At 38.4% G+C, this 27,387-nt stretch overlaps 1 protein-coding gene across 1 annotated transcript in view; it reads right to left on the reverse strand.

Annotated features, from left to right (window-relative positions):
- CDH13 (cadherin 13) overlaps window positions 1–27,387 on the reverse strand; it is a gene marked incomplete at both ends in the record, with an annotated part of 413,730 nt that overhangs the window by 9,102 nt on the left and 377,241 nt on the right. Inside the window, one exon of the mRNA XM_079541296.1 lies at window positions 3,100–3,242. Coding sequence (XP_079397422.1) covers window positions 3,100–3,242 — 143 coding nt within the window. The remainder of the gene's footprint in view (window positions 1–3,099; window positions 3,243–27,387) is intronic.

A 27,387-nucleotide genomic window follows, 5' to 3' on the forward strand; every position in this document is an offset into this window, starting at 1 on the left:
ATATTACTATTCCTTTTTCTCTCTCTCAAAAAAAAAAGGTGTAAACATTACTCAGCTTTTTTTAACCTGTTGCATATTTTCCAGACAATTTTAAATTTTTCCTCCCCCCCCCCCACCCCCCAATTGTGAGTCAGACTCTCAGAATACAGTTGAAAAAGGACAATTCCAAGAGAGTTTTTAGCATGACAGCCTTTATGAGAAAAACATATGGGTATTATGCTTTATGAGAGTCACCTCAAATGCTCCAGAATGCAACGGGATTTGTACAACATAGTTACACAGCAAATCACCTGGAAGGTCTGATCCAAGCAGGTATCTCAAACTCAAGTGATTTATTGCCCATATATGCGTTGTTTATACATATACTCCCAATAATTGTACTTTATGCTTATGATATTGCATTGTTTTTAGTGATTAGAATGGTGACCATTTTGTTTCCTTTATTCATCATTGTTGGCACTTTTCTTAATCCTGATAACCCCTGATTAGATTGAATGAAACCAAGTTTGCATAAACCTGACTTTGTCCTCTTATGAGCTCATTCTCAGATTAAACACAGTTCATGACACTTCAGTGTGTTAACTCTGCTTCATGATATTTCCTACCATTATTTAATTTCTTCTTTAATAGACCAGAGACTCTGTGTCCACACAAGACTTTAATAAAGAGTTTTCAAATTCTAACGACACTACCTTGACCTTTACTGAAATCAGAAGTACAGAGCAAATTAGGATATTCATTCCAAAAAGTTTTTACCGTGAAATTTCCCTCAATAAAAGGTCAAACTTTATTATCTATGAAATTAATACTGTGTCCATCAAATGTTCTCGTACTCATTGTTTAAATTATGTTTGGGAATGTATAGGAACTGTGTAGAGCAGATCTAATATAGTTCATACTTAGCTAAATTTCTCTTCAGTTCATTGCATGACAGTATCAAGTTCAAAAAGAATATAATAAATAACTGTATTATTTTCTGCACTTGAATGACTCCATTTTCTAATAATTCTCTCATGTTTACTGTCCTACACATAAAGCAAGCTTATGTGATTTACTGAAAGAGATAGAGACGTGATGGATTTATATAAAGAACCACAACTATGAAGCTCCTGTTTTTACTTCTGGCTGAAATCTCAAACATTTTACTCAACAGAAAAACACCCCACCACTTGCCCCCTGCCCTGAGGGGCAATATCAGCAGTCAGTGCCTGATGCGTCCAGTAACAGCTTCTCCACTGGTATCAGTGGAAGGGGAAGAAAAAGTACCACCATGAGTTTTGCCTTCAGCTGCCTCTACAGCTGAAATAAGATATCAATGTGTGGTGATTTGAAAAACAGGCAGCGATGGAATATGATGGATAACAGAATCCCTTCTGCAGTTAATACATTCTATATGCCCTGAATACTAGCAGAAAATAATTTCTTCTTTTAATGTTGGACTAAGGTCCTTTTGCAAGGACCAATGTCCAAATTTTTATTTCATTTTAGAATCTTGCCACATTATAAATACCATTAAAAAAAAAAAAAAATAATCAGCACACAGCTCACAGACACACAGCACAGTAAACATCATGTCTGAATGACCAGTATTGGCACCTTAGCACGCCAGTACTAAATGCACACATGTGGTTTCTAATTACTTCATTAAATAAGTCAATAATGTGGAGTAGATTAGCTCCTGTGCTAACAGGACTACCAAATCAGAAATAAACACAACAGCTGCTAGAATTAGATGCTGACTCAGTATGTCAGCTGAACACAATTCCTTTACGTCCAACCCATGTTACCACATCCTCTCTTGCTCTGTGTGGAGCACCTTTTACACACACCTCTTCCTCCTCTTGTTTTTCCAGCATGGAAAAAGTTCTAGGAATGAAGAGGTTTCACTGAGCAGTAAGGCTCCTGCTTTAGAATGGCTGAGTAATAAGCGTTACTGTGCTGAGGGTAAGATAAACATCTACCCAAAAGTAAGGAAAATCCATCTTCATACAGACTGATTCTCACAGTAAGTAGTAATCAACATTTTATAGTTGAGTGTTCCACCTCTTGTTGAGGGCATTTGACTTCACCTTTAAAACATGTGTAACTTTGTTCTTTTCATAATCCCTCAGTAATATTATCCTGGAACGTTACTTTCATCCTAAGGTGATAATTCCTGGTGTGCCATGTTTCAAGATGCGTTTAAAACTTCTTTATTTGATAGCAAGTTAAAAACAGAAATAAGTTTAGTGCTACATTTTGCTATGGAAATTTCCCTAGAAAAAGTATGTGTATGAATGATAAGGAAATCATTGTGTCAGCAGAGTTTTTATCTTTTATATTTAAGGAGATACTTATTTTTTTCCTTCCCCCCCATCAGTCCCTGCAAATGTTCCCTGAGTCATGTGGTTACAAAAATATAGAATTACTGTCCTAAAAAGAACATTTTGCAATTCATCACCAGGACTCAACCAGCTGCAGCTGTGAGAAAACGTTACCATATTAGCTGTTCTATTACGGACAAATCTGTTATTTATTTGGTGCCGTTAGCTCTGGAGATTTGCAGAAATGTTCACGATTTTCTCTTTTCTTTATGCTACAAAAGTCGCTTACTGACTTTTCGCTAGATAGTTTAATTCTGATTATATTTGACAGAAGGAACTTTAATCCTCATAATATTTTAAAAATATTGCACTTTAACAAGGGTTTTTACTTACGTTTTTATTGCCGTTGTCACTGCATTGAATAGAATAGAATTCAGCATATCAGGGACAAGTTGTTATTGGAACTAAGATGCCTTAGGCTTACTTACTAACTGCTCAAATATTATGAAGAAATTAACTCTGATAAAGACGATTTATTACTTTCCATGAATATTCACATACTATTTGCATCTCTTATTGCTATCTCAGCAAAGGAGTAAGCATTTGAGATGTAACCTTAAATCAAAGTTGCTCTGAATTTGATGTTTTTTCTTTGTTATTACAGGGATCTCTTGTATCTTCAGATGGCCAGCTAACAAAGTGCTTAATCATATGCATGTGTACCTTTCCCAAGAGGAGCTTTCAAACAGAAATACAGTTATATATTTAGTGAACATAATCCATAATAGTTACTCACCACTGTCTATTGCCAAAAAGAGAGCAGTGTATATGTTATTCTGAACGTGAGGAGATTCCCGATCCAGGATTGCAGTGGTGGCAACGGTGCCATTGGTGGGATTAATCTCTAGCCAGCTTGCTGGATCCTTGTAAACCGAATACCTAAGTAAAAAGAAAATAACCATTACCAATTTGTATATTTAGAAATAAAACAATTACGTTGCTATAGAAGATTATGCCTTTTCAATCATAGGCTTTTATGGGGTGGATCACATACAGCTTAAAAAAAACCCAACAACTTGGTACCTTTTGAGATGGAGTGTTATTGTTAGGTTCATTTGACAAAGAAACACAGATTTGAGCCAATACTTGAAGCCCCAGAGCTTGACAGACAAATCAATATCTGAAACATTATATAGGATCTGCTTCCTATTTACAGCCTTTGGAGTGTTACACAGCTAAAGAATCCGAACGCTTTCAGCAGGCCTCTGCAGTAGCATTGGTATTTACGGACTAAATAAATCCTCTCACATTCTTCTTCTAGACTCAAAGTTCTACTTAAACTCGGATTTATTTACTTTTATTGCTTTTCCAAGTATTTTTCATTTTTTTCCCTCGCAATTAATTACTTAAGATGGGTCTGGAGATGCAATAAACTGCAAGGTATGATATCAAAAAAGAGTTTTGAGTCATTAGGCCCGACTTGGGAGCTGGATGTATGCAGATGCTCAGTTTGCATGCATTTGTCCTGCAGTTTTTGATCCGTTGCTTTTTGCTTCTAATAATTTGATATAGCTGTTGTTGTTGCAATTGGACAGACCAGCATGATGGGAAAGGCATTACAACAAAGGTGTGATGACAAAAGGACCAGCACAAAAGATGTTATAAAGGAATCTAAGAAGTTTGCTCACCCGTATCAGAAGATTCCAAGTTCACAGGGAAAAGCTTCACCAAGAAGAGATCTCCAGAAAGAGATCCTTCCTCATGGGCAATCAGCCCTTAAATGAGGTCTAAGAGAGGTGCAGCCAGAGGTGAATTGCCTTCACCTGTTCTCCCAGGGCTGACCAGGTTCTTTCCCCAGGTGCTCAAACAGTGGTTCAGGCTGGGACTCAGCAATTCCCATACAAATGTTCAGAATCTTAGAACAATTCCACCACACCCATGTTGAGGAGATTTGAATTTGAAAATCTTGTCTGCCAAAATTCTGTAGTACATAATTTGCTACGATGCTTTTTTTGTATTAATCAGCACAAATGTTTAGACCCAGATACTGGAAATATTTAGAGAGTTTGTGGACTTTCTGCACTAAGAACTATCTGCTTTAACTGAAGTGATAAGCATAAGAATGTTCATTATTAGGGCCTGATTTTAACTCAGTTAAATATATTAAGCAACATAATAATACAGAACTAAATTAACTGGCAGCAATTCCCTTTCCAATGAAATTTTAAATATTTTAGACAAAAACTCAGATAAATAATCAATAGTATAACAACATGTTTATCTTTTTTTTTTTTTTTTTTTTTTTTTGTAGTGAATGCTATAGGGCCTGAACAGCCATAAAAACTTCTGTAGACATTTTAAATGATAAACAACTGACATGAAACCTGTTGTTGTTTAAAGAGCTTGTGTGAAGGCAGTGCCTTGTGAGGGTGCTTGTGTGAAACGTGTTCTGTGTGATAACGGTGTGAAAAACAATCATAATTTATCAGTGCAACTACTTCCTGAGCAAGGAAACAAATGTAACAGATTGTTAGGAAAAAGTAAAGCATGTAAAAAGAAAGAAAATGGTATTTGCTAAAAGAAGAAAGAAAAGTTGCAGGCCAACCAGAGATGTGGTCTAATTGAATTCCTACTTCAGAGGCTTGCTTTGGTATCTTTTTCCTCTGGGAAGAGGAAATATAAACCACAGTCAGTTGCTAGATCCCTCTAACAAACTAAGGCATGTCTATTATCATCCTTGACAACGAAGGGGCAATGTTAGCTGTCCTGTCCAGCTGCTTCTGCAGCCCCAGTTCTTATCTCAGGCTTATAAAATTTCTGCTTTGTCATCATCCAGAAGTTGTTTTAATGCAATGAAGAATGGGTCCCCTCCCATCCCTCATCCCAGCAACAAGTCGAAATTTGAAATAATCCCACAGGAAGATGTCATTAAGCAAAGACAGTAATTTGGGGGCACGGTCACCATAATCTTCAGCAGGAATAAAATTGATTGCTTAAAAAGGTTCAAGTTCTGGGCATACCAGATTCCTCATTCATAGATTCATAGAATCATAGAATCACAAGGTTGGAAATGACCTATAAGATCATCCAGTCCAACCGTCTCCTCATCACCATTGCCACCACCAGTACTAAACCTTATCACGCAACACGTCATCCAGACGCCTCTTGAACACTGCCAGGGACGGCGACTCCACCACCTCCCTGGGCAGCCATTCCAGTGCCTGACCACTCTCTGAGAGAAGAAGTTCTTCCTTATGTCCAACCTAAACCTCCTCTGATACAACTTGCGGCCACTGCCCCGTGTCCTGCTCGTTGCCTGGGAGAAGAGGCCAAATCCTCTTCACCACAACCTCCCTTCAGGAGGTTGTACAGTGCAATGAGGTCTCCCCAGAGCCTCCTCTTCTCCAGACTGAACAATCCCAGCTCATAAGACTTGTGCTCCAGACCCCTCACCAGTTTTGTTGCCCTTCTCTGGACACGCTCCAGGACCTCAACATCTTTCCTGTAGTGAGAAGCCCAAAACTGAAATTAGTTTGAAATTCATGAGCTAGGCAGCACAGGTGCAGTTACTTATGCCTGAGAAACAGGACAGAAACATCTTTTTCCAGGCCAAATATCAGGTATCCATTATAACTGGGTTAGATGAACGCAGAGAAATACCTGAATTTCGCTCTAGAACACACAGAGCTCTGGAATCCTTATGGATTTGCCATGTGGCTCACAGGACCATTTAAATAAACCGATCTATAGGTTGACTTCATGATCCAAAGATCAGTAGGATACTCTCATTTCTAAAGAACGAGGTGCTAATAGACAGTAGCTATGTGAATGCTGTTCTTCACTAAGACTCATAACACATGGCTTGCTTATGGTCCAACAGAAGTCACTGAGAGTTTCTAAACCATTGGCTTCCTTCCCCAGGAGCAGAAACTATCCCTTAGGTAATACATGGAGAAGAAGCAAAGGCAACTGCTAACACAAAATGAGACATTCCATCAACACAGCATGTCCCTCCACCTAACCATTTGAACACTAATCAATAGCTGAACTTTATCTCCTGTAAAAACAAGTTGCTAGAATGATAGCAACACAGATCCATTCGTTTCACTTTTTTTTTTATTGTTGTTTTTATAACTTTGCAACAAAGATACGCACAAACATATGAAACCAGGGCAACCTAAACAATTCACACTCCAGTGTAAAACTGCAAATTCTCAATTAACCCTGAAACAATTTAAGAAGATTCAACACTTTTAAAGTAATGAGAATTTAAAATGGATTGTATTATCTTCCCTGATTGCTCTACAAAGCACTGATGGCTGTGCAAATAAAAAACTGAATTGTATAACCTGTGATTTGGCACAGGATAATGTAAAAGTAGTACTTTGTCTTTCCCACATTTTTACTTATTGTGAGTATACTGCAGTACAGCTTAAGATAATTGTTCTGGGTTTTTTTGTTTGTTTGTTTTTTTCTCTTTCATTTTTTTTTCTTTTTAGGACTCTGCTAGCAAAAGATTTAGAATAAACTCATTAAGAAAAGCACTATAAAAATAGAAATATAGAATACAGAACTTCACTTTTTCTGTTTGACTCCAATGGGATCTGCTGATATGTGGCAGTCTTGAAAATCAGACCATGTTTCGGTGGTTAAACATGAACTTATGTACCCACTTGCACCCACTCTGTTTTGAAAATCATAAGCATGTTGATATGTCTGTATGGATGTATACAAACCTGTGCTCTCTGGAATGCCAATTACTGCTTATTTTAGAATTATTCTGTGTTGCACAAGTGAAATTTAGTACTGCCTCATGGAGTTTTTTTGTTTTCTTGTGTTTAATTTAAACAATGTCAGCAGGTTATAGACTGAGGTTTATATGAACACATGAGCATGGGCGAGTGGGTGTAGCCTGTATGGTTGTTATCTGCCTGCACAAGGTTCATGCCCTGGCATTATCTGTAAGGCAGGTATTGCAAAAGAAGCCGAAGAAACAATTCCCTGGAAATCATCTGCTGGAAAGTATATACCTTAGCTGTAGAATTATGAACAGATGCAGAGAGGCTATATATGCAGAAGGGAATACAAATCAATCTATGCCTTTTGACTATTTGATGCAGAACTACACTAAAATAGCAAATACATGGAAATAATTTTAAATGCATAAATGTCATCTTTTCCTTCTTGTAGTGCAGGTAAATAATTCAGAGGATGCCTCCTGGGGTGGCTAGCAGACGTGCTTGGTAGCTGTGGCTGGCAGCTTGATTAGCACAGAAGACTATTACACAGAATAGAGGTAATAATACAGACGTGGAAATCTTATCAGAACCACAACCTTGCACTAGCCACAACAACAGTTTCACAGCCAACAATCAAATAGCCCAGGGGGTGAGAGGAGAGCAGCCAGGCATCTAGATGCTGCTCTTGGCGTGGACTGCCAGAGCTTGGTATTTGCCAGAATTTTCCCATGTGGAGTCAAAGGGTCTTGGCTCTTATGCTATAACAGAAAGACAAGCAAGGCAAAATGAGGCATTTTGAACATATTGAGTATCACCACAGTAGGAAAGAGTGGTGCCAAATCTGTACTGAATGACCCATCTGTGCCAGCTTGCTTTGTGGCGCTGACAGGAGTTAAGGTGAGCAAGCTGGACGGGCTGGGAAGGGTGGCAGCTTTATACATCTGGGCACTGCTCAGCTCACCTTGTACAGAGATTGTTTGAGCAACAGGATGCAGCAGAAGTGGTTCAGTGGTATTGATCCAATGAAGTATCTGACTTTGCAGCTAGAATCTGAACTGCAGGCTGCAGGCAGCAAGATGACACAATGGCTAACTAGTGAGCAGGGCATAAGACGTCATGTAGAAAGAGTTTTGAAAGGAGTGTGAGTTCATCTCACCTTCTGCTGTTCAGGGACTGGCTGGACATTGGTCAGTGGGTGGTGAGCAACTGCTTCCACATCACTTGTTATATACACTAGTATATATGAATATATGACTCTTACCCTTTTTTTCTATCTTAGTAAATATTTTTATCTCAACCCAGGAGTCCTACTTTGTTGGTTTTTTTTCCTAATTCTCTTCTTCTATCCCAGTGGGAAGGGAGCGAGTGAGCGGACGACTGTATGGCATTCAGCCACCTGCCAGGTTAAACCACAACACCAAGTTTTAAAATGGTAAGGTTGTATTTCTGCCTTGAGAAGCTTTTAAAAGGATAAAATTACTAAAATGATTGCTAAAGGACTGCGAACATAAGGCAACGATGGACATCAAAGGTACTGAGATAGGCAGAATAGAAAAGAATAATTTAAATAGCTTTCTTAACATGCAGAAAAATCATTACTGTCATTTTCAAATTGTACAGTTGCATAACTCCTTTTTTTAACCACATTTAAAATAGAGATAAAGCCAGATGATTCAAAATTCATTCTCTCTTCTATGTGCATGTGTCAGTGTGAGCGTGTGATGCTTACTGGTCCTGGGTGAAACTGAAAGTGTCAAAATATTGATAGCAGCCATTTTCATAGCATTTCAATCTGTTGAATCTGACTGGAAGGAATCAGTATCAGAAATGTAACAAAGCTGATTCATACATTCATAGTCACAGCTTTTATGGATTCTGGCCCTGCTGACATAAGGAAAATATATCAGGGTTGAATATACCCAACATTTCCCCTAAGCACACGCTTCTGTTTTAAATGGAAGCCATTCACATTATTCACGTTTCTCAATCCATAGCATTTCACCTACAATTAGATGGCATGTTGAAGTTACTGTATCTGTTTTGCTCTTGCTGAGACTACAGCTTATCATGGCAGTCTCTGAACTTTTTCCACGAGCTCTTCATGATCTCCACAAGTAAAATGATTAGTGGGGCAGGTAACTTTGTGTTTGCTGTGCTTAGAGCTCAGAATGAGACCTTCCTTTTGTCTCTGAATAAAAAATCCTCCAAACACAGGCATTATTTAATCTTTAAATCAAGCCAACACGAATCTCATATCAACTCCTGAAAAATCAAGACTGCCTTCCCACCATGTAACATCTTTTCCAGTGTGCCACCAGCACCTTTTGCCTGCACTAATTATGGCAGCAAAAAACACAGCATGCCTGAACAGTAGTAAGGAGGCATTACTGGGCATAACTGAAATCATCACATTAACAAAAGCTCTGGCAATTAAATCAATCACCAGTAGGACTTATTTACCTTATCAATCTTGAAGAAGACTACTAGTAAGCATTTATGAAGGAACTCAATTATTCAGCAGGTTTTTCATGCCTCCTTTCAATATCACTTCCACACATGCCTTCCTATTTGGATATCATTTGGATATACCTATTTGGATGAGAACATACTTCTTCCTTTGTAACTCTTGAGAAGTTCTACATTTTCTGCCGAGATCCATATGACACATCCTTCTGTGTGAGCTAAAGCCAGAGGTGAGCAGTATGATGTTCAGTTTGTAAATGCCTGGGTCTGAGCCTGTGTGCATCACAGGTTAGCATCTCTTGCAACAGTCAGCAATGCTCTGCAGTTCAACAAAGAGCCAATGCCAACCATACAGCCCCAGTGCAGCTGGCACTGGTCTGTCCCATCACTTCTGTGCCTTTGTTTCCAGCTCCTTTTAAAAGAGTGCATGCTGTTGGCATGACAGTACTGTCAGAACTATATCGTTACTGCTATGGGCACAAGATCACAAGAATTTCAGTGTAACTCTGCTGTTGCTTAGGGTGTTCTGACATGCAGGCATATTGAGTGATAATTCAAAGCTAAGTTTTTTTTCTAATTTATTAGCAATTCAAATAAAACTGCTTGAAATAACAAAAGCATGTCAGCAGGTAAATGGCTATGTGGTAGGAGAGAGAGGGGCAAAAATTAATCAGTACTGTTTTCTGTACATGGACAAGCTGCACTGCTGTCAGCAAACCAATACACAGTGCTATTCTGGCACTTTCTAATTCCCATATTCCTTGTTGCTTTCATCACAACCGTCCTGTATCTGAGTTGTGGGTCTTGTGCTTCCCAAGGGGATGCAATGGGCATATCAATCTACTTATAGATATAATGACATATAATATCAATATGTGATACATTATATTACATACCAATATGCATATATGACATATTAAATACTCCATGTGCCATTTGCAATAGGTCTATGCTAGGCATTTCAGATATACATATGAGGGACCAGAATAATGGCCAGGTGGTGCATGGGAACTGGTAACGGTAAATACACGTGTCAGCTGATGGAGATCCCTGTTGGATTACAGCCATTCATTTGTCACCCAATGAATAAGACACCCATAAGTTGATACAGCAACACCTGCAGCCTTACAGAGTCAGCAAGATGAATTAGTTCTTTAACTGTAGCATTTTCCTTTTCATCTGTGTAATGTGAATGAACTGGAAAAAAAATCCTGCATTAAGCACAGTACTCTCCATGACAGATCATGACTAGCTTAAAGCTAGCACAGATGTCTGTCCACTGTACTGGGGACATGCCCTTAAATGACTAAAAAGCAGCTCTGGGATTTAATACAGTGGGGAAAACAGAAGCATAAGTATTTCATCACAGAATGTTACTGAGGCAAAATCTAAGCATTTAATCACCTCAAAACCTACAGGCCAAGACATACGTGTTATAAGAGAAACAAGTGCTGGTATCCCATTAAAGATCTCTTTCAGATCCTTCAGAGCCATTCATGTTGATTGCTGGACCTCAGAGCCTTCTGAAAATCTCTTCTGTGTGTCAAACTTTGTCATTTCACAAAACCATCACCTACACTTTTTAAGGCCCATTTTGACTCCTAACCCTGCCTAACTTTGGGCAAAACCTTAACATATGTATATCCCTTGTAAGCATTCTCCATTAAGACAAGAGCTCAGAAATGCCCAATAATCTCCATAAGACGATGCCAATGAAAACAAACAAAAAAATCTGAACTGTTATGTTTGTACTTTCCATTCGCTGTATTTGTACACTGCAAATGTTGAACTAAGCATAGTTAACCACCTTTTCCCATCAAATATATGGTCATACAAAATGTGTGGCTCCAAATTTAGTTTAAAATGCTGTTTCTAGAAGTATGGCTTTATGCTAAATGAGCAGTAGGGCTGTGAAATACCTCCTGCAGTTTCTCCTGCAGAAACTCAGGCATACTCAAATTACTTCAGGTAGACTATTTTAAATTCAAAATGTTAAAATACAAGAAGCAAATTTAACTGAAATATTCTATTATTAATAAGAATAAATACATCATTAACAACAACAACAACAAAAAAAAAAAAAACAAAAAGAAAAAAACCAAAACCTGTAGTAAATCAAATTTTCTGGCAACATTGTTAAGAAAGGCATTAGGTCAAATGCATTTTTAAACTTACTGCTGATAGAGGATTTATGCAATAGCCATTTTTCAGCTCCATGGAACAGATTTATGCGCTTGCAGACTCTCTGTATTTTTAGAGGCTGGAAATGTCAACTTAAGAGTACAATTTTAAAAAATAAAGTCCCCATCAATGTTGTGCCACAAGTCACTCTGTGCATTTTTGGTCCCAAAATTCATGTTTCTCTGTGATAAACTGGACGTATCCCAGGGTGAATTCATTAGCTGTGCACTGGTGCATAGCTCAGCTCTCGGGCTGGGCAGTGCAGTAGTAATTCACTGCTGCAGCCCTTTCCCAAGTGATGCCACAGTGACTCTTGAATTTCTAGGAGGTTCTGTCCAAACATACACATGCACATACTTTATTCTATCTTTATCTGAATAGGCACATACTTCTCTGGCTCAAATGCCAACCTGGCACATGAAATAAAGCAATAATCCCCTCCCAAATACAAGTGTATCTGCTAGGATGTAGAGTGGACAGGATACAGGCACTACAAAATGCAGCAGTGCTGCACAGGACTGATATACATTGCTTCTCAGGCTTAAGGTTTATACAAATTCATGGTTTTGCCCAGAAACTTGTTAATATCAGCTTTCTGTTGATTCAGTTTCAAGAAAAAAACCATTTCATCTTGTCCTAAAGGAGACTGTGGTACCACAGGGCTGAGCACAGCACTGGAGAAGCTCAGCAATTTGTCCTACAGCTCCCTGCATTACAGACACAGAATATTCTCCAGAACAAGCTCCTGTCTGAGCTTCTGTCAGCCTCCCTTTCAGTTTATGAATAATATACAGAAATTCATGGAAAAAATCAGTCTGCCCAGTGCTCAGAAGGATGACTTCTCTGTGGTCCACATGGGTATCTGCCTGAACCACATCAATAAGTGATGGACAATTCTGCTGGAGTTAAAATAATTTCTCAGAAATATTTAAGCTGTTTGGCGTTTTTTTCTCCCCCAGATCTTTAGGATTAAAAAGTACCTTTTTTGCTACAAAGTATCTAAAAAGGTGGACAGAAACCTGAGACATCACTTGGTCTGCAGGAACATGCCTGTACTCTTCTATTTTCAGCTTTAAAAAGTAGAATTCCACTTTAAAATTTTACATATATGCATATTCCCATTAGAAATAACAAAACACAACACACAGAGGTGTATTTTCTGCCTACAACAAAATCTTGGTGGAAACGATTTCCCTTAAAAACAACACCAAACTAAGCCCAAGGAAGCAAAACAAAACCACAAGAAATTGCTTACTTCAATCCTGAGGTTAATTGGGCTGCAACATAAATATTGCTTTCTATGGGTGGGAGGGGATTATTTGCTGAGATATCTCTGTTTGTGCGATTTTCTCCTGGCTTCCCTCGGAGCCACGTGCAGACCCCGCGGAGAGAATTAAGGAGCGTGCCTCACACAGAAATGGTTTTTGTCTCACCGAAATAAAAATGAAGTATTGCCAATACTGACAAATTGCAGCATGTGGGATTTAGCATCGAAGGTCAAAATGAGACAGCTTCAGCTGCTCATCCCTACTGCTGAAGACAGATCAGTATATACCCAGTACGGCCTCCTGCTACTTACTGAATCAGAGGGGGCACAGTGGAAATCGGGTCCGTTCTGCACCTCGCTTAAAAGGCAATGAGCTGCTTTGCTCAGACAGTGATCAGCACTCTTCAGGCTGGGCTCTAATCTCATCAGTGTTAGCAATGGGAGCAGTTCTTGTTCCCAAAGGGAAGAGTCTGTGGGGCTGCAGCCACACTACAGACAGTAATGCCTTCTACTTTCATCTGCAGGGCTCTTTTAAAATTATGCACCCCACCTCAGCATCAGAGCAAAAATATTCATCGTCTCAACTTTATTTTGCACGCCACATAGTGGTACAGCAGATTGGCTTTCATCGCAATTATCCATCTACAACGATATGATCAAAACAGAATGAAAAATTAGATGAAATTCAGTTTCTAGTCCCCTGCCACTGAGAAATATCAGATCAGAAAATGGTTGACTAATTAGTTATTTGTGTGCAGAAGGAATAGGCACAGAAACCTCAGTAAACGTCAAGAAAGCAACTGGAGTGCTATAGCAAATAGAATAATAATAATAATAACCAGCAGAATCTACCGCAATTAATCAGATGAGAATACTAAAATTGTAATAATGAGATAGTTAAATAAACCGTTATGAAAAAGAAAAACATTTTTGTTGTTTTCATTGTACAGTGCTCCAAATGTTTCTCTGTACCAAGAAGTAATTTTCAGCTTTTCTTTCCTGCAGGGCAAAAAAAAAAAAAAATCCTAGAAGCTGAGGTGTAACAACAACAAAAAGACCAAACACATTTATGTATTTTTTAATCAGAAGTGATTAGGGCTCTGGTTAAATGAACCCAGAGGCTATAACTATCTGAATTATTCCTAAAGCTAGGGAATAACACACCGTATCTGGGACTAACACACCTAGTATAATCAGGTTGTTACTGTTAGAATAATTGTCGACACATGCAAATCAGTCAGTTTGTTCATTGTAGCAATTGTGCCTCAGAAGCTAATCAAAGTGAGATGAGCTGGAGGTTCTGTTATCAAGTATCTGGAGGAGGTTTTGGCAGTAAAACTCCATCAAGTTTCTCTATGTGCCAATTCTTTGCAACTGCGCTTCCAGCGTAAGCAGCTTCTCCCTCTGCAAATCCTTTTGCTGCTTTCTCTTTCAAGCTGGGTCTGGTTAGCTCTCAAACACAGAAAAAAATTGTAACAGCCCAGCAGATTCACTACAGAAATACCACTGTTGAACACAGCCACAAAGCAGCACATTTCTGCAGTTTCAGCAGGAGATATTTTTCTAAGGGACAAACAGAAGAGGTGAGAATTGGCTCACCACTGTGAAGCATTAGTCTCTCTGGATCAATGCAACTGCTGTTGCACTGCGGATCCTACAGCCAGGAACCAGGCTGCTTCCAGCAGTGGATTACTTTGACCAGCTGCCACAAAACCTCACTTCTGCCCCAGCAAAATCTTCCCAGAGTTGTGAAGCACTCCCTATGGAGGCAGGGGAGCAATGAGCCTGGGTTGCAGAGAAGGATTGCAATCATGGGATGCAAAAAACTGTTTGCAAGATCCACTCCTGCCCCATTAACATCTATTAACTTTGGGACTGTCTCGTAAGGAAGGAAGGGAATTAATGTTTCTGCAAATTAATTTCCAAAAGGAAAGTGTAACGAATTAATGAATATGCTGAATAATCATTTTAGCACAGTTAATGTCCTGTGCCAATCTTAGGCCTTCACAGTATCGATGCCATTCACAGCAGATATTGGTGTATCAGGGTTCTCTGAGCACTGTGTCATTTTCCTTTCATGTTCATTTGCCTCTTTTGTTGCCCTCTTGTTCCCTTTTTCTCATCAGAACATTGCGAAGAATTACTCTCTAGTATGAACTGACAAGAGACTGGGACTTGGCTATACCAGAGATGAGGAATAACTCCTTGCCACTTTGAAAATAGCTGAAAATTCAGTTTGTCACAGGTCATTTTCCCTTTTGCCAGAGAAGCAAGCCATACCTAGGATGGCTTCCTTTGATACTAAGCATGAGCTTCTTTCTGTTAATTACAGCTGCTCATTGGGAAGTGAAGAATCAGAGAATGTTCACAAATGACACAAGTACAATGAACAGTGCCTAAATCTGAACACTTTCAGGACACAGACACGTGGGATCACTGATGCTGTGGCTTCTAGCAGTCCTGAAGGCACTCAGAACTGTTATCTGTGTGACTTTCCTCTCATCCTTTACTATCTGGTCATTTTTACCTCTTCACTGCTAGAGGAAATGCTAGGAAAGAATGCCAGAACTATGAATTTCATATGAATTAGCAGTGAAACACTCCCTTGATTTTCTGAGGGATCCTACATAGGAATTTGTAAGAGAAAAATATGAGACATTTTTATCAATTTTTATCGTGCTGGCTAATAAGGAAAATAACCACCTCTAGCAGAAGACCAAATTATGATCATCAGAGTGCTAGGATGATGCTTGGAACTTTTCCTGGGAAAGAATTTGCCCAGTATTTATGAATTATGAAAAAAATAAAAGGAAAAAAAAATGAAGTCAGGAAAGTGAGGGAGTAGGTTTGAGCCAAAATAATGCAATTCCAAATAAAGGAAAATTACTGAATCTTCTGAGTTGTTTCTGAGTTGAAAAAGACTGCTAACAATGCTGAATGAACAGTTGCTTAAAAGTCAAAGAGACCTTGAAAATGCAGTAGCTCTATGGAATGTATTCCACTACAAAAATCTGGATCCTAGCCAGAAAACAAACAAACAAACAAACAAAAAAATTAAGAAGAGAGACCTTTTCTAAGAAAATAAGTGCAGACTGCAACCTTGGAACCAGCAGAAAACATTAGTTAAAGTTGTGAAAGAGATGCCTCAAAGGGAAATGCCTGCCTAGTCTGTCCAGGCAAGGTCAGCAGAGGTAAAGTGAAAGCTTCTGAGCAAGGAAGAAGGAAAAATGGAGTCTATCTGGAGTTGATCTCTCAAACAGAGGTATGAAGTGCTGCTATGAAGAGCACATAACTGCAGAAAAGAACAGACCCAGCAATTAGCATTTACAGAAGAGCAATCACATCAATCATGTGGCAATTTGGTATGTCTAAGTAACTCCATGAAGGAAGAATTTCATTATAAAGGCCAAATTCTTCCAACAGAGTAAGTTGAAGCGGAGTCCTAATTTCATGAGATTTCTTCTTCAAGGAAAATATAATTAGGGATCCCTTGGCTGCATCAAGTGTTGAATCTAAAATACCTACAAAAAGCATTAACTGCAATGGCTGAGCACAAGCATTTTCACTAGATTTTCTTAGCATAACAACAAAGGATGAAGAAAAAAGACACTAGTGTGAGAAAGAACAAAATTTAGCATACAATAAATTGACCATGCAATAAGTAACAACTCGGAAAGAAAATCTGTGAAGAAGCTGATACTGCGAGAAAAGTAATCGAAATCATCTCCTGTGCTGACAGAGCTGGGCATCTCCTGTAGTTGGCTGAGCTTGCACAGGACTCATTTCTAAGATTCAGCTGTTTCTAAGGCAAGCTCCGTAATGCAGGAGATGATAGGAGCGCAATAATGTTCTGCTGACTTAGAAAAGCTGCCATGTAGCTCTGAGCTTCTTGGCAGGCTGTGGCTGGGGGCCTGGAAGAAACACAGCCCCATCCTGCTTCTTTGCCCCCTGTCCCCATCTGCAGCACAGCTCTGTACCCCAGTTCTGTTCAAGCTGTGCGCATGTACCAGCTAATATAAGACATGTGGCTGGCGTGGGTTCCCTCTACAGAAACTCATTTTGGTGAGACGCGGTTCGGTTGCTAATCCTGTGTGTTTTGAAGTATTTGACAGGCACAGTCTGGAGTGGCAGAGATCCACACCAGCATCCAGAGTTCCCTCAAGTCAAAGGAAAACAGGGATCCTGGGAGCTGGGCTGAACCCGATCCAGGCAAGAGAGCTGGCTTGAAACTTGTTTTCTCTCACAACAGAGCACAGCCTGAGTCATTATTTATAGCCTTTGCTGTATGTGGAGCTGACTCCCAGAAGTGTATTTCATGTTTCCAGTTCACAATAATAACTGAATTAATAACTGCCTTCTCTTAGAGAGTGCTTGTCCAACAGGGAGAGCTGTGCAAACCACTGGTACCCTCAGCCTCTCCCATCGTCCTCCAGAGCCCCATGTGCCATTGCAGCAGCAGGCACCTGTCAGCCCGCATGCACCCCATTACACATGCTTTAGTTTACACATCTCCCATTTGGCTTGTGTTTCTGTAGCTGTGGGCTGGGAGTCTGGGGGAACAGCTTTATCTGGGAGGTCAGACAGTTTCATTAACCCATCTCTTGCCCTTGCCACATCGCTGCCAGCTCTAAAGACCAAAACATCAACACATCTCTCCCTTGCTGCCACCAGATCCCTGCAGCAGGGAGCTCAGCAGAAGCTACAGCAGCGTGCTGGAGATTCGAGTTCCTGCTGGTACACAGTGCTGGGAGTAGGAGGTGGGGAATGCAAGGCTTCTGCTTTCTCAGACTCTTATGTGACTGACCTCTAGGGTGAAGCTGTGTGGAACTCCTAGCCCAGCCAAAATATTCTGTGCTCTTCATATAGATATGAGAATCACTTTACATAAGCATTACTTTTGGAAAATTGTATAGAGGTACATATGAAACAACTGGAGCTATACTGAAGTCCTAATGAGAACAGCATCCTTACCATTGCTCAGCATGAGATTATGTTTTGTATACTACAATACATGAACACAATAATGTTAATTTTATGACAACATCTACATGATAAATATACACAAAGCCATCTAATGTTTGATTAATGGTCTGACTTTATGTGAAAGAGCTGGAAATTCTTAAAGGGCTTTATAAATCATTGGAGAGCCAACAAATTAATATCTTTGTTTCACAGAAACAGAACTTAACTAATTCCATAAAATATGTAACACTGGTATTATTGTAGCAATTAAGATGTTTTTCCTTTTGGTCCTTTAGTTTAGCTTTGTTTAAAAATGACTGTATCTGTATAGGAAAACAGACCGTCTTGATGCATTTGTATAGTTATGTAGCCCTGAGGAATTAATATCCATTGACTTAAAATACTTTCTAGCCTTGTGGCATAAAATAACGAAGAAGGAAGTGGTAGGTGAGAAATTCAGTAGCACATGTGATAGTGTGAAAATATGTTAGTCAAGAAAAAATTCACATGACTGCCCAATCCATTAGCATTAAGAGAAAGGCATATATAATCCTGGCTAATAATAATAACAAAAAATATTTTTTCTTTTCCAGTTGATTTTGAAAACACTGTGCACATCATGGGTGCAATTCGTACAGAAGAAAATTTTCTTTCATTCTTTGTTATATTAGATTCCCACTGTAATAATGAACTCCTATGTAATAATAAACTTAATAAACTCCTAGCCAAGGTTTATTTGACTGAGTACACTGAACTGTACAAAAAAAAACCCGCATGTAATTACCTTCTGTCACAGATGTTGAAGCACATTGGGATATCATGTTGTATCTTTTCCTTTACTTCAGGCCACTCGCTTTGTTTGCCTAACTCACTGCCTTTAGTGGCCATGACAAATGAAAAGGGAAGCGTGATTTACCTTTTCTGATCTCTATGAATCAGGTTCTCAAGCACACAACCTGTCCAAATGCACTTTAAAATCCATGGAGCACCCTCCCACCTGTCTGGCCCTCATCACTTTTCAAGATTGTGTATAACCATGTCTTAGTTGTTTTATTTATAATGTCATCAAGTCTGGGTTGTTACATTTGTTACAGGTTGCTGTGCTGATTTGTTTTCTCTTTCTGCCTGTGCCTCCAAGGGATGCTAGAGAAATGAAATACTACTTTTCACTTGTTGAACAAAAACATTAAAAGTCAGATTCCATGCTCAGTTGTATTTACTCAGGAGATATGCACTATAACACCCCTTATCTTACTGATGTCTCTGCAAAATACATTTAATATGTAAATATTAACAGAGAAGAATACTTACAGAAATTAAGTTCTGCTAGTTAGTCTGCAAAGCATATCAACAAGGTATAGCATGACTGAGAAAATGGCCCTTATATATATTTCAGCATATAAAGTACAATCTGAGAAAAAAGGCTGTTTTTCAACTATATAATAAATGAAAGAGTATTATATACAAAAAAAATCCATTTTTGCAGAACGATGAGTTGGTACTGAACACTTCTCTGTAATGGAGGTTACAAAGCATCTTTTTTTGTGAGTGTTAAGTACAGTGTGCCCATCTGGATGCCTGCTCTGATGTACTGCTTACCACAAGTCTATACAGGCCAATGATTCTATTATGTTCATCACTGTAATCACCCAGTCCCTTCCAGATGTACACTAAGCAACACTGCATGTCATTTAAGGAATCTGCTGGCCAATAATGGAAATTCTGAAGAAGGCAGAGGAAAGAACTTCAGATAAGTATTTGTTTATGACACTTTCAGTAAAGGTGATGAGACTGAGTACTAAAAAGACAAGAAATGGAAGAATTACAGTTGTTTAACCTCAGTTAGACACAGTGATGCTCGCTTAGAGATTTATCTCCTAAGCATTATTATATCGTAGTTACTCTATACTATTTAGCCTTGCATTGGATGCCCAACAGTTAAATTTCTCATAGACACTTCCCATGTAACTAGGGATCTGAATAGTCTGCCAGACTCCTTGATAGCATAACCACACTGTCATCAGGGGATAAATTTTAGTGTTTCAATTGACAGAAAAAAATAGAGGCATCAAGTCCTTAACAAAAAATGTTTCTGTTTTGTTTCCTGAAATGACAGAAGCTAAAAAGAAAGCACTCACCTATATGTTAAACTAATAGCTCATTCAATGGGTTATGGTTATGCAGTGATTAAAGTTGTTACGGGCTTTTCTTCCTTTTTCCTTCTAAGTAAAAATCTCAACTGTGTAACAGTTTTCATGAGTTGACCTCACTTAACAAAACTGACACGAAGCTATGGAAAGTTAAAACAGTATTGTTTTCCTTTTTGATTTACACAGGTTTTGAACACTAGCTAACTTAGCTTCCAGGGCCAGAAGAGACTTTTAAGTACTCAGTTTTGACGCTGCAAGCCTTGAGCCTTAGTGATACAACATTTTCTTGTATTAGCCCCAAAGCATTACCATACATCTGGCTGCATATTTTTTTTTTTAATATAGAAAATGCCACCTCCAGAGAGGGCAAGCCTCAGGCAGGTAGAACTCTATTGGAAATTTCCCTTTTGAAAGTAAAAGAAGGAAACGTTATTCTGACAGACCCTCTAAAATAGGTAAATGTGTACAAGTTCTTTGGGGTTTTGGAATACTCCATGAAACCTGGGCAGGTTAGTATCTCCAAGGCAATGGTATGCTAAGTACTGCCCAATGGAGCTACCCCAAATGATCATACAAATAAAATTACCTACCTATAAGTAGAGTAAGCATGTAGGTCTCTGTAAGCATATCTGCATAGTGCATAGCGGTCATGAAATTAGGAAGAAGCCAGTCCCCAGCAATTCATGTTCGACCCAAGAATGGATCTCCAGGCTTACTGCTGCTTAACAACGTGTATAATTTCACTCTTATTCGGAAACCATTTTACAGAATTGGCATCCTTATTACTAAGTTAATAGAAAAATTCCAACTGAACTCTGTAAGTGTATTTTCCTATTACAGTAGCATTGCAGAGCTCCATTTAGTAAAAATGAGTGCTTAGGCCTTCTGACAGTTTCCTTACAGGACTTAAATTCCACTCTAAGAATAGCCATTTGTGAGTCTGAAATAAAATGGAGTTCTTCTCTCCTCACACACACAGATGAGGGATGTTTTGCTGCTGCTATAAACACGTACCAGAAGCTCTGAGGTGAAATCCTACATCCAGATTCAGTAGGAATTTTGCTACTGAATTCAGCATGCTCACTCTCTAATCTGGAGATTGCAAATTAATGAAATGGAGCCATAAAACTGGCGCTTCATATCTTCACAGCAAGGCAAAAAAGCTTTGGAAGAACTCTCGTTTCTCTTTTCCAATCAGAAACTGAATGCCAGACAATATCTAATCTGTTAAGAACTGCGCCTACTTTAAAGACAGAAGTGCTGAACTCCTCAGAGGAAGAGGAATGGTTTAATTGGTGGTTCTGCTTGGTGACAGGATTCTAACCTAGACATGTTATTGGTCTCCCTGGCAAGCTTTGATTTGAATGCTCAGTTTTCCATCTTTTGATGTCTTATAAAAATAACTGGTTGCTGGAGTTACATATAGTCTTTCCATATCACCAGTACAAATAAATCTCTGCCAAGGCATCACTGAAAACTGTTGAAACTGCATCCAGACATGCACACACCATCTAACTTGGCTGACTTTAACTCAAGAATGCAACAGCCATAAAATAGTAACTGAATTCCTACCACCCCCTCCCTGTCAACTTGCCTCCTCACACAGCATCCCCTATTTGATAGCCAACTTATTATAATCAAGATAGTCTTTACTTCTTCCAGAGGCAAAATCCTGCCTTCTTTGAAACCAGAAGAGAACAGTAATGACAAAGTGAGTTATTGTCAAGATCTGGCTTCCACTGCAAGCATAACTTGTGACTGATATATCCTATTGTTGTATTTCCTCAAGAAGATCTGCAATATTGTTTAGTCAGTGACATGAAAAATGTGGCCTATAATTTCACAGTTCACAGTCATTCATTCTGAATGCTGACATAGTTGAAATCATAATGTGGCATAATATTGTTATGTGAGATAAAGACAGAGGGTGTAATTAAACTCCTCTTAAATGCTACATTCATCCTTATTAATCAAGAATTTTAGATTCTTAAGGTAATATCAAGGGAAGTTAAAATTGTTTTTTATGGCTTATTTGATTACATGGATACAGAAGTTCTCAATTCTATCACATACAGCTTTAATATCAACATATTAAGTATGATTTATGCCAACACAGTAAAGCAGAACAGAAAATTTCAGGCATACAATCCTCTGACAGCCTTTTGTTAGAGGCTGGCTGCTGGCAGATAGGTTCCCTTCAAAACTCTGAATTACTGTTTTGGTTCACAGCAACCCTCAATCGTTGGATTGAGAATTCTTAGGACCCTTGCTTTAGGCAGATTTAAGATTGAAAATTTTCTCATTGCTGGACTTCCTTTCATATGCTAGTGGATGAGAAAAAAAAAAACAACTGTAAAAGCTGTCTGTTCACATATGTTAATCTTTCCCCCAGATCTTGGCAGCAGTTGGGAAGAACAAAAGTTTTATGATGTTAGTATGGATAAGCAAAAGAGAGCATGGGAAGATTGCCCCACCTCCCTGCAAGGCAAAAGCCCAGGATATCAAAACGTCAACTGGTTACATGGGATTGTCCTTAAACACTAAAAATGAAGACATGCAAAATCAAAAAAAAGAGAATAGGGTTAACATCTGCCCTAATGCAGAGACAGAGAATATCAATAAAGAAGGGGAAAAAAACAAACAAACAAAACAACAACAACTGGGGAGCTGTTTACCAAGATAAATGCATGAAGCAGTTTAGGATCCTAGGAACTTCCCAAGGAGTTAAATGGGAGATGTTGACAGGTTGCCTGTAAATTAAACCAGGGAATCCCCATGATATAATAAAAGGACTGAATAACAGACTTTGGGAAGCAGATTATCAACATTTGTTCACTAGTCTGAGGAAGAGAAGGACCTGCATATAGTGTAGCTCTGATACTGAAGATAACAGGTGAAAGTGGCTTTCCTGAGCAGTCAGTGTAAGATCCTGCCCACAGCTTCTTTAGGATCAGCTTTCCAGATTTTGCTGATGTTTTTATCCTCTCGGCACCAGGATTTTACTACCTTTTACTCTCTTCAGTCTGATTTCAAGAATTCCCACCAGAGATTTTGATTTTTATCAGCTGCTTCCACCACATTAATTCAGACTGAACTGTCTGAACAGTGCTGGCCAACTGCAAACCATGTAAACAGGAGAAAAAGGGCCTGGTCTGAGTCACTATCTTGAACCACTATCACTCTTCCAGAGTTATACCAGTCTGGTCATGTGTGTGAAATGAAAGCAAAAGAGGTGCAAAAGCAATTTTGCTCCCACCCTGTCTTGCTGTAGGCCTAAAGAGTTTGCTGAATGGGGCATGCTTACTTTGTTTAGTAAGCAAAAGGTGGAAATCTCTTTGGTCAAGAAAAAAAAATGAAAAAAAAACCCAAAAAACAATTTGTTTCCCTTCAGATATCAATAATACAATAATTGGACCTATTTATCACGATGATTAACAAGACTGCTGGTACTAACACATTCAGTAAATTTCAGTAAAAAAAACCCAAACTGTTCTGCAGTGAGCTGTCAAGCTAATTATTGATCAGTGAGCACCTAAAACTATGGTGGAAACTATGTGTCATGATGGAATTGGCACCTCTCCTTTTCCATCTTTGCCTGCCTGCCCCAGTACATATAACTCTCTAGAGTCAGTGTTTCTGTGTTTCAAATTTTGGTGCCACAAGACAGAAGAGGAAAAAGTTTCGCTTCAAGTAGCTTCCCTCTCTACCTGGCTTTCCTTCTAACTTAAACGAGAAAGGAAAAGAAAAACAATTTCCACTGCCCAATATACAGCAACTTCAGAACTAGAGATGTGCTACAAATTCCCAGTGGCTGGGTTCGGGCAGGTCATAAATAAAACTGCAGAGCCAACTCAAGATGCTCTTGGGTATAACTTACAGTGAAAAACTCTGGTGCTGCATGCAGAAAGCATGGCTCAGCCATTCATTTATAACAATAGAACTATTCTTGTGCCTGCACCAGGAAAAAACAAATCTCCTGTTGTTAGGAATCAAAGTCAAGTCCTTCAGACTCTAGGAGATATATTTAACAATGACTAAGTATGCTACTTCATAAGGTTCACTGCGTACAACTTTCTGTCTCTCATTATATAGTACTTCTGTATGTGATGGTAGTGTATGCCAAAATGCAAGTCTGTTGACCTCTATCTGCAACAAAAGCACTTTAAAAGGCGTGACGTGAAACAAAGTATGCAAAATTGATCCCTCAGATATTGACTGAATAGATTACTCAGTGCTTCCAGAAACCTCTCACATTATGTGGAGTCAGCTGGAATCAGGTGCAGATAAAAACAATTACAGACACACATAAATATATATCTTGCATAAACCACTTCATTTATGGCTGTCTTTCTTATTCCCATGAAACTCACTGCAGTTTGGGTTCTGAGTTCTCCAGCTTCAAATGCTATATTTAAATTCTACTTAATGAATTAGATATGCTTTAGAGCTATAATAAACTTCGCCTGTGAAGATACCTCTGAAGCATTCAGTCACATTGCTTACTGAGAATGAATACTGCAATAATATATTTACATAAATAATTTAAAATCCAAGAGCACAGTAGGTAATAAAAATACATTGCCATGATAAGCTATGAAACCAGAGAAGAATGTTGATTTAATTAAAAATTATAAATAAGCCCCAGTAAACAACTTATTTACACATAGTTAAAAGCCTAACTACTGAATACCATGGGCTTCTTGAATCCAAAAAAGGAAAAAATACTTAAATCAACCTCTCCTCACAGACAAAATATTGAGGACCATAACTGTGTTTAATTAAGATCTACTGTTAATACTGGATTTCAGAGAATAAGGCTCTTCTTTTAATTTCCCAAGGTGGAAAATGTTATTAAATTTGGCCTTTAACTTCTCATTGACATGTACACTTGAAACTTCTGATTAAAATTTCAGAGGTTGGGAAGAGGCACCCAAAATTAAACTATTAAATCTGGCACAAAAATAACAATGATCTCTGATTAAGAAATCAAATTTCAGAAACTTCATTACTGTTCTATTAATAAATTGTTGGGTTATAATTAAAATGGGGCCTGCTGGATTTCCTTCTTTTTTTTCTTTTTTTTTTCTTAATTCTAGAAAAGTTGGAAACAAGAGGGAATTAAACACTTTAAAAAATAGGTTAATGAATCTAAGAAACGTGATCCAAGTTGAGCAAGTTCCTTTTCTTTCTGGCAGTGCTCACAGAGGAACAAATGTTATTTCCCACCCAAACGTAAATCCCCTGCTTCTATCGGATTCTTCCTTTCCTCAATATCCATATCTAAAACTCACTATAGTCATTGCAGCCTTTTCAGAGAAAATCACAGCTCTGGCTATAGTCAGCGTTAGCTCAGTTTTAAACAGGTATAATTTAGAGTGATATTAAACTTGATGCCTACATTACATCGCTGGTCAATATGAGCATGTGGTTCTTGTTTCCAGGATGATTGTTTCTAACTTGAGTATCTTGGAAATGCTAACATCAGTACATTAAAGAAGACTTGACACTATGAAAATTCACTGCTAATTGTGTACAAAACAGGTAGCACATTGTGTGCTTTTGAGCCTTGGAGTCACATTTTCTTCACTAGAATATGTTTTTGCCAGCTTGTCTGAGCTTCTAAATGAAATTCTTTCTCAGACTGCAAAAACACATCAAGCTAAAAAGTGAGAAAGAAAATTGCTTCAGAAGCACAGCTGTCTTTAGGAATTTCTCAAAGAGATAAATAATTTGAATTGATTCAGACCTGGGAAGTTCAAGACATAAATTCAACCTACAAGTGGACATTGGCACCAAAGGTTTCAATACACTATTGATGATTCTTGAAATGCATTTACTATATTGTATTACTAGAGTAACCAAATCTACTGATTACTAATAGACATCATCCCCTTCTACAAATCTTACATAGAGAACTAATAAGAAATGATGTTGCAATTAGACAGACCTCAGTTTATTAGGCTGAAAATAATGAAAAGTAAAATTATCAGTCCTCTATGGTTCTTTTGTTTGTATCCATCTGCACATTTTGAACAGATACATACTTTGTTGGCAGTGATGAACAGTGCCTACACAGCACACACAATCAAAATCTGATATTCATTGCCTCTTGTAGACACGCAACATTGCTTGCTCATGGTCATTGATATTTAGTGTAATATCTTGTTAAAACTCTGCATTTTGTCTGCTTGGCCTTTATTTTACCCGTGTAATCACAGTAAGGGCACTGATGATATAACAGCAGATTCTGAGAACTGTGTGGTTTGATATGCAACCTCCATAAACCCAGACCAAGGCCTGCACTCTAAACACAACATCTTCTCGTAGGAACTTGAAGACAAAACCTTTCTGCCAGATTCAAACTAGTGAGCACATTCGGCCTTTATACATGCAATTTCACACTGCTCTAACTGCAGATGCTGTTCCTGTATACTGCAGTCTTACTTTGTCACTGCTGGTATCCTTTGTGATTCAGTAATATTAGCATAATTAAAGAATGCTGTTTCAAACTTTTCTGTTATTTTAGCAAAAAGAAGGGCGCGCAAGTAAGTCAAACTAACTTTTCTGAGTAATTCCATTATTTTCCAGATTTCCATTATATTTGCATTATTTTCTACTAACTTATAGAATCATAGTTGGAAAACACCTCTAAGACAGACACTTCCTTTAAAATAGTTTCCATATATGATCATGCTTCAATCCTAACTCAAACTTTCTTGTTTCTGTTCTTCTTTTCTGCGTGAAGAATGAGAAAGAAAATCTTGCTTTTGGTTAAAAACATCCGAGGTTCTAGCTACGAAGGTATGTGCAATATGCACAACTTCTGTGCAACTTCTTTTTAGTTTATGAAGTAGTAATAGTCAAGATTTGAGAGTGCCTTTGTGAAGCGTGATGGATTGCAAAAAGCATTGATGTTACACAGCTGGTCATACGCAGTACATAAAGCTAAGTTGTCAGTGATATGACTACATTTCCCACAATTTCAGAGCCAATGCAGTTAGAAGAAATTCAACAAGGTGAAGGGGGGAAATTTAGATAATAGTGTCTCGTTACTGATTTTAATAACCAAATCTACCTATTTTCTTTACTTTTCTCTTATAGGATTCCAAAATCAACTGTTAACAATAACCAATATGATTCCATTGGTTTTTCATGGCAATTTGTAAACATATGGAGAACTTCAATAACTGTTTCTTAAACTTAGCCCAAATCCCAGAGGGCATCAGTATCTTCTCCGTCCTCTGAATAACACTGCTGAGAGTCAGATTGCTGTATCTGACTGTTGTTCCCTGTCTAATGCAGTACTTTGTCTCTATCATACT

Source organism: Tetrao urogallus (genome assembly GCF_951394365.1).
Source record: "Tetrao urogallus genome assembly, chromosome: 12".
Taxonomy (NCBI): Eukaryota; Metazoa; Chordata; class Aves; order Galliformes; family Phasianidae; genus Tetrao; species Tetrao urogallus.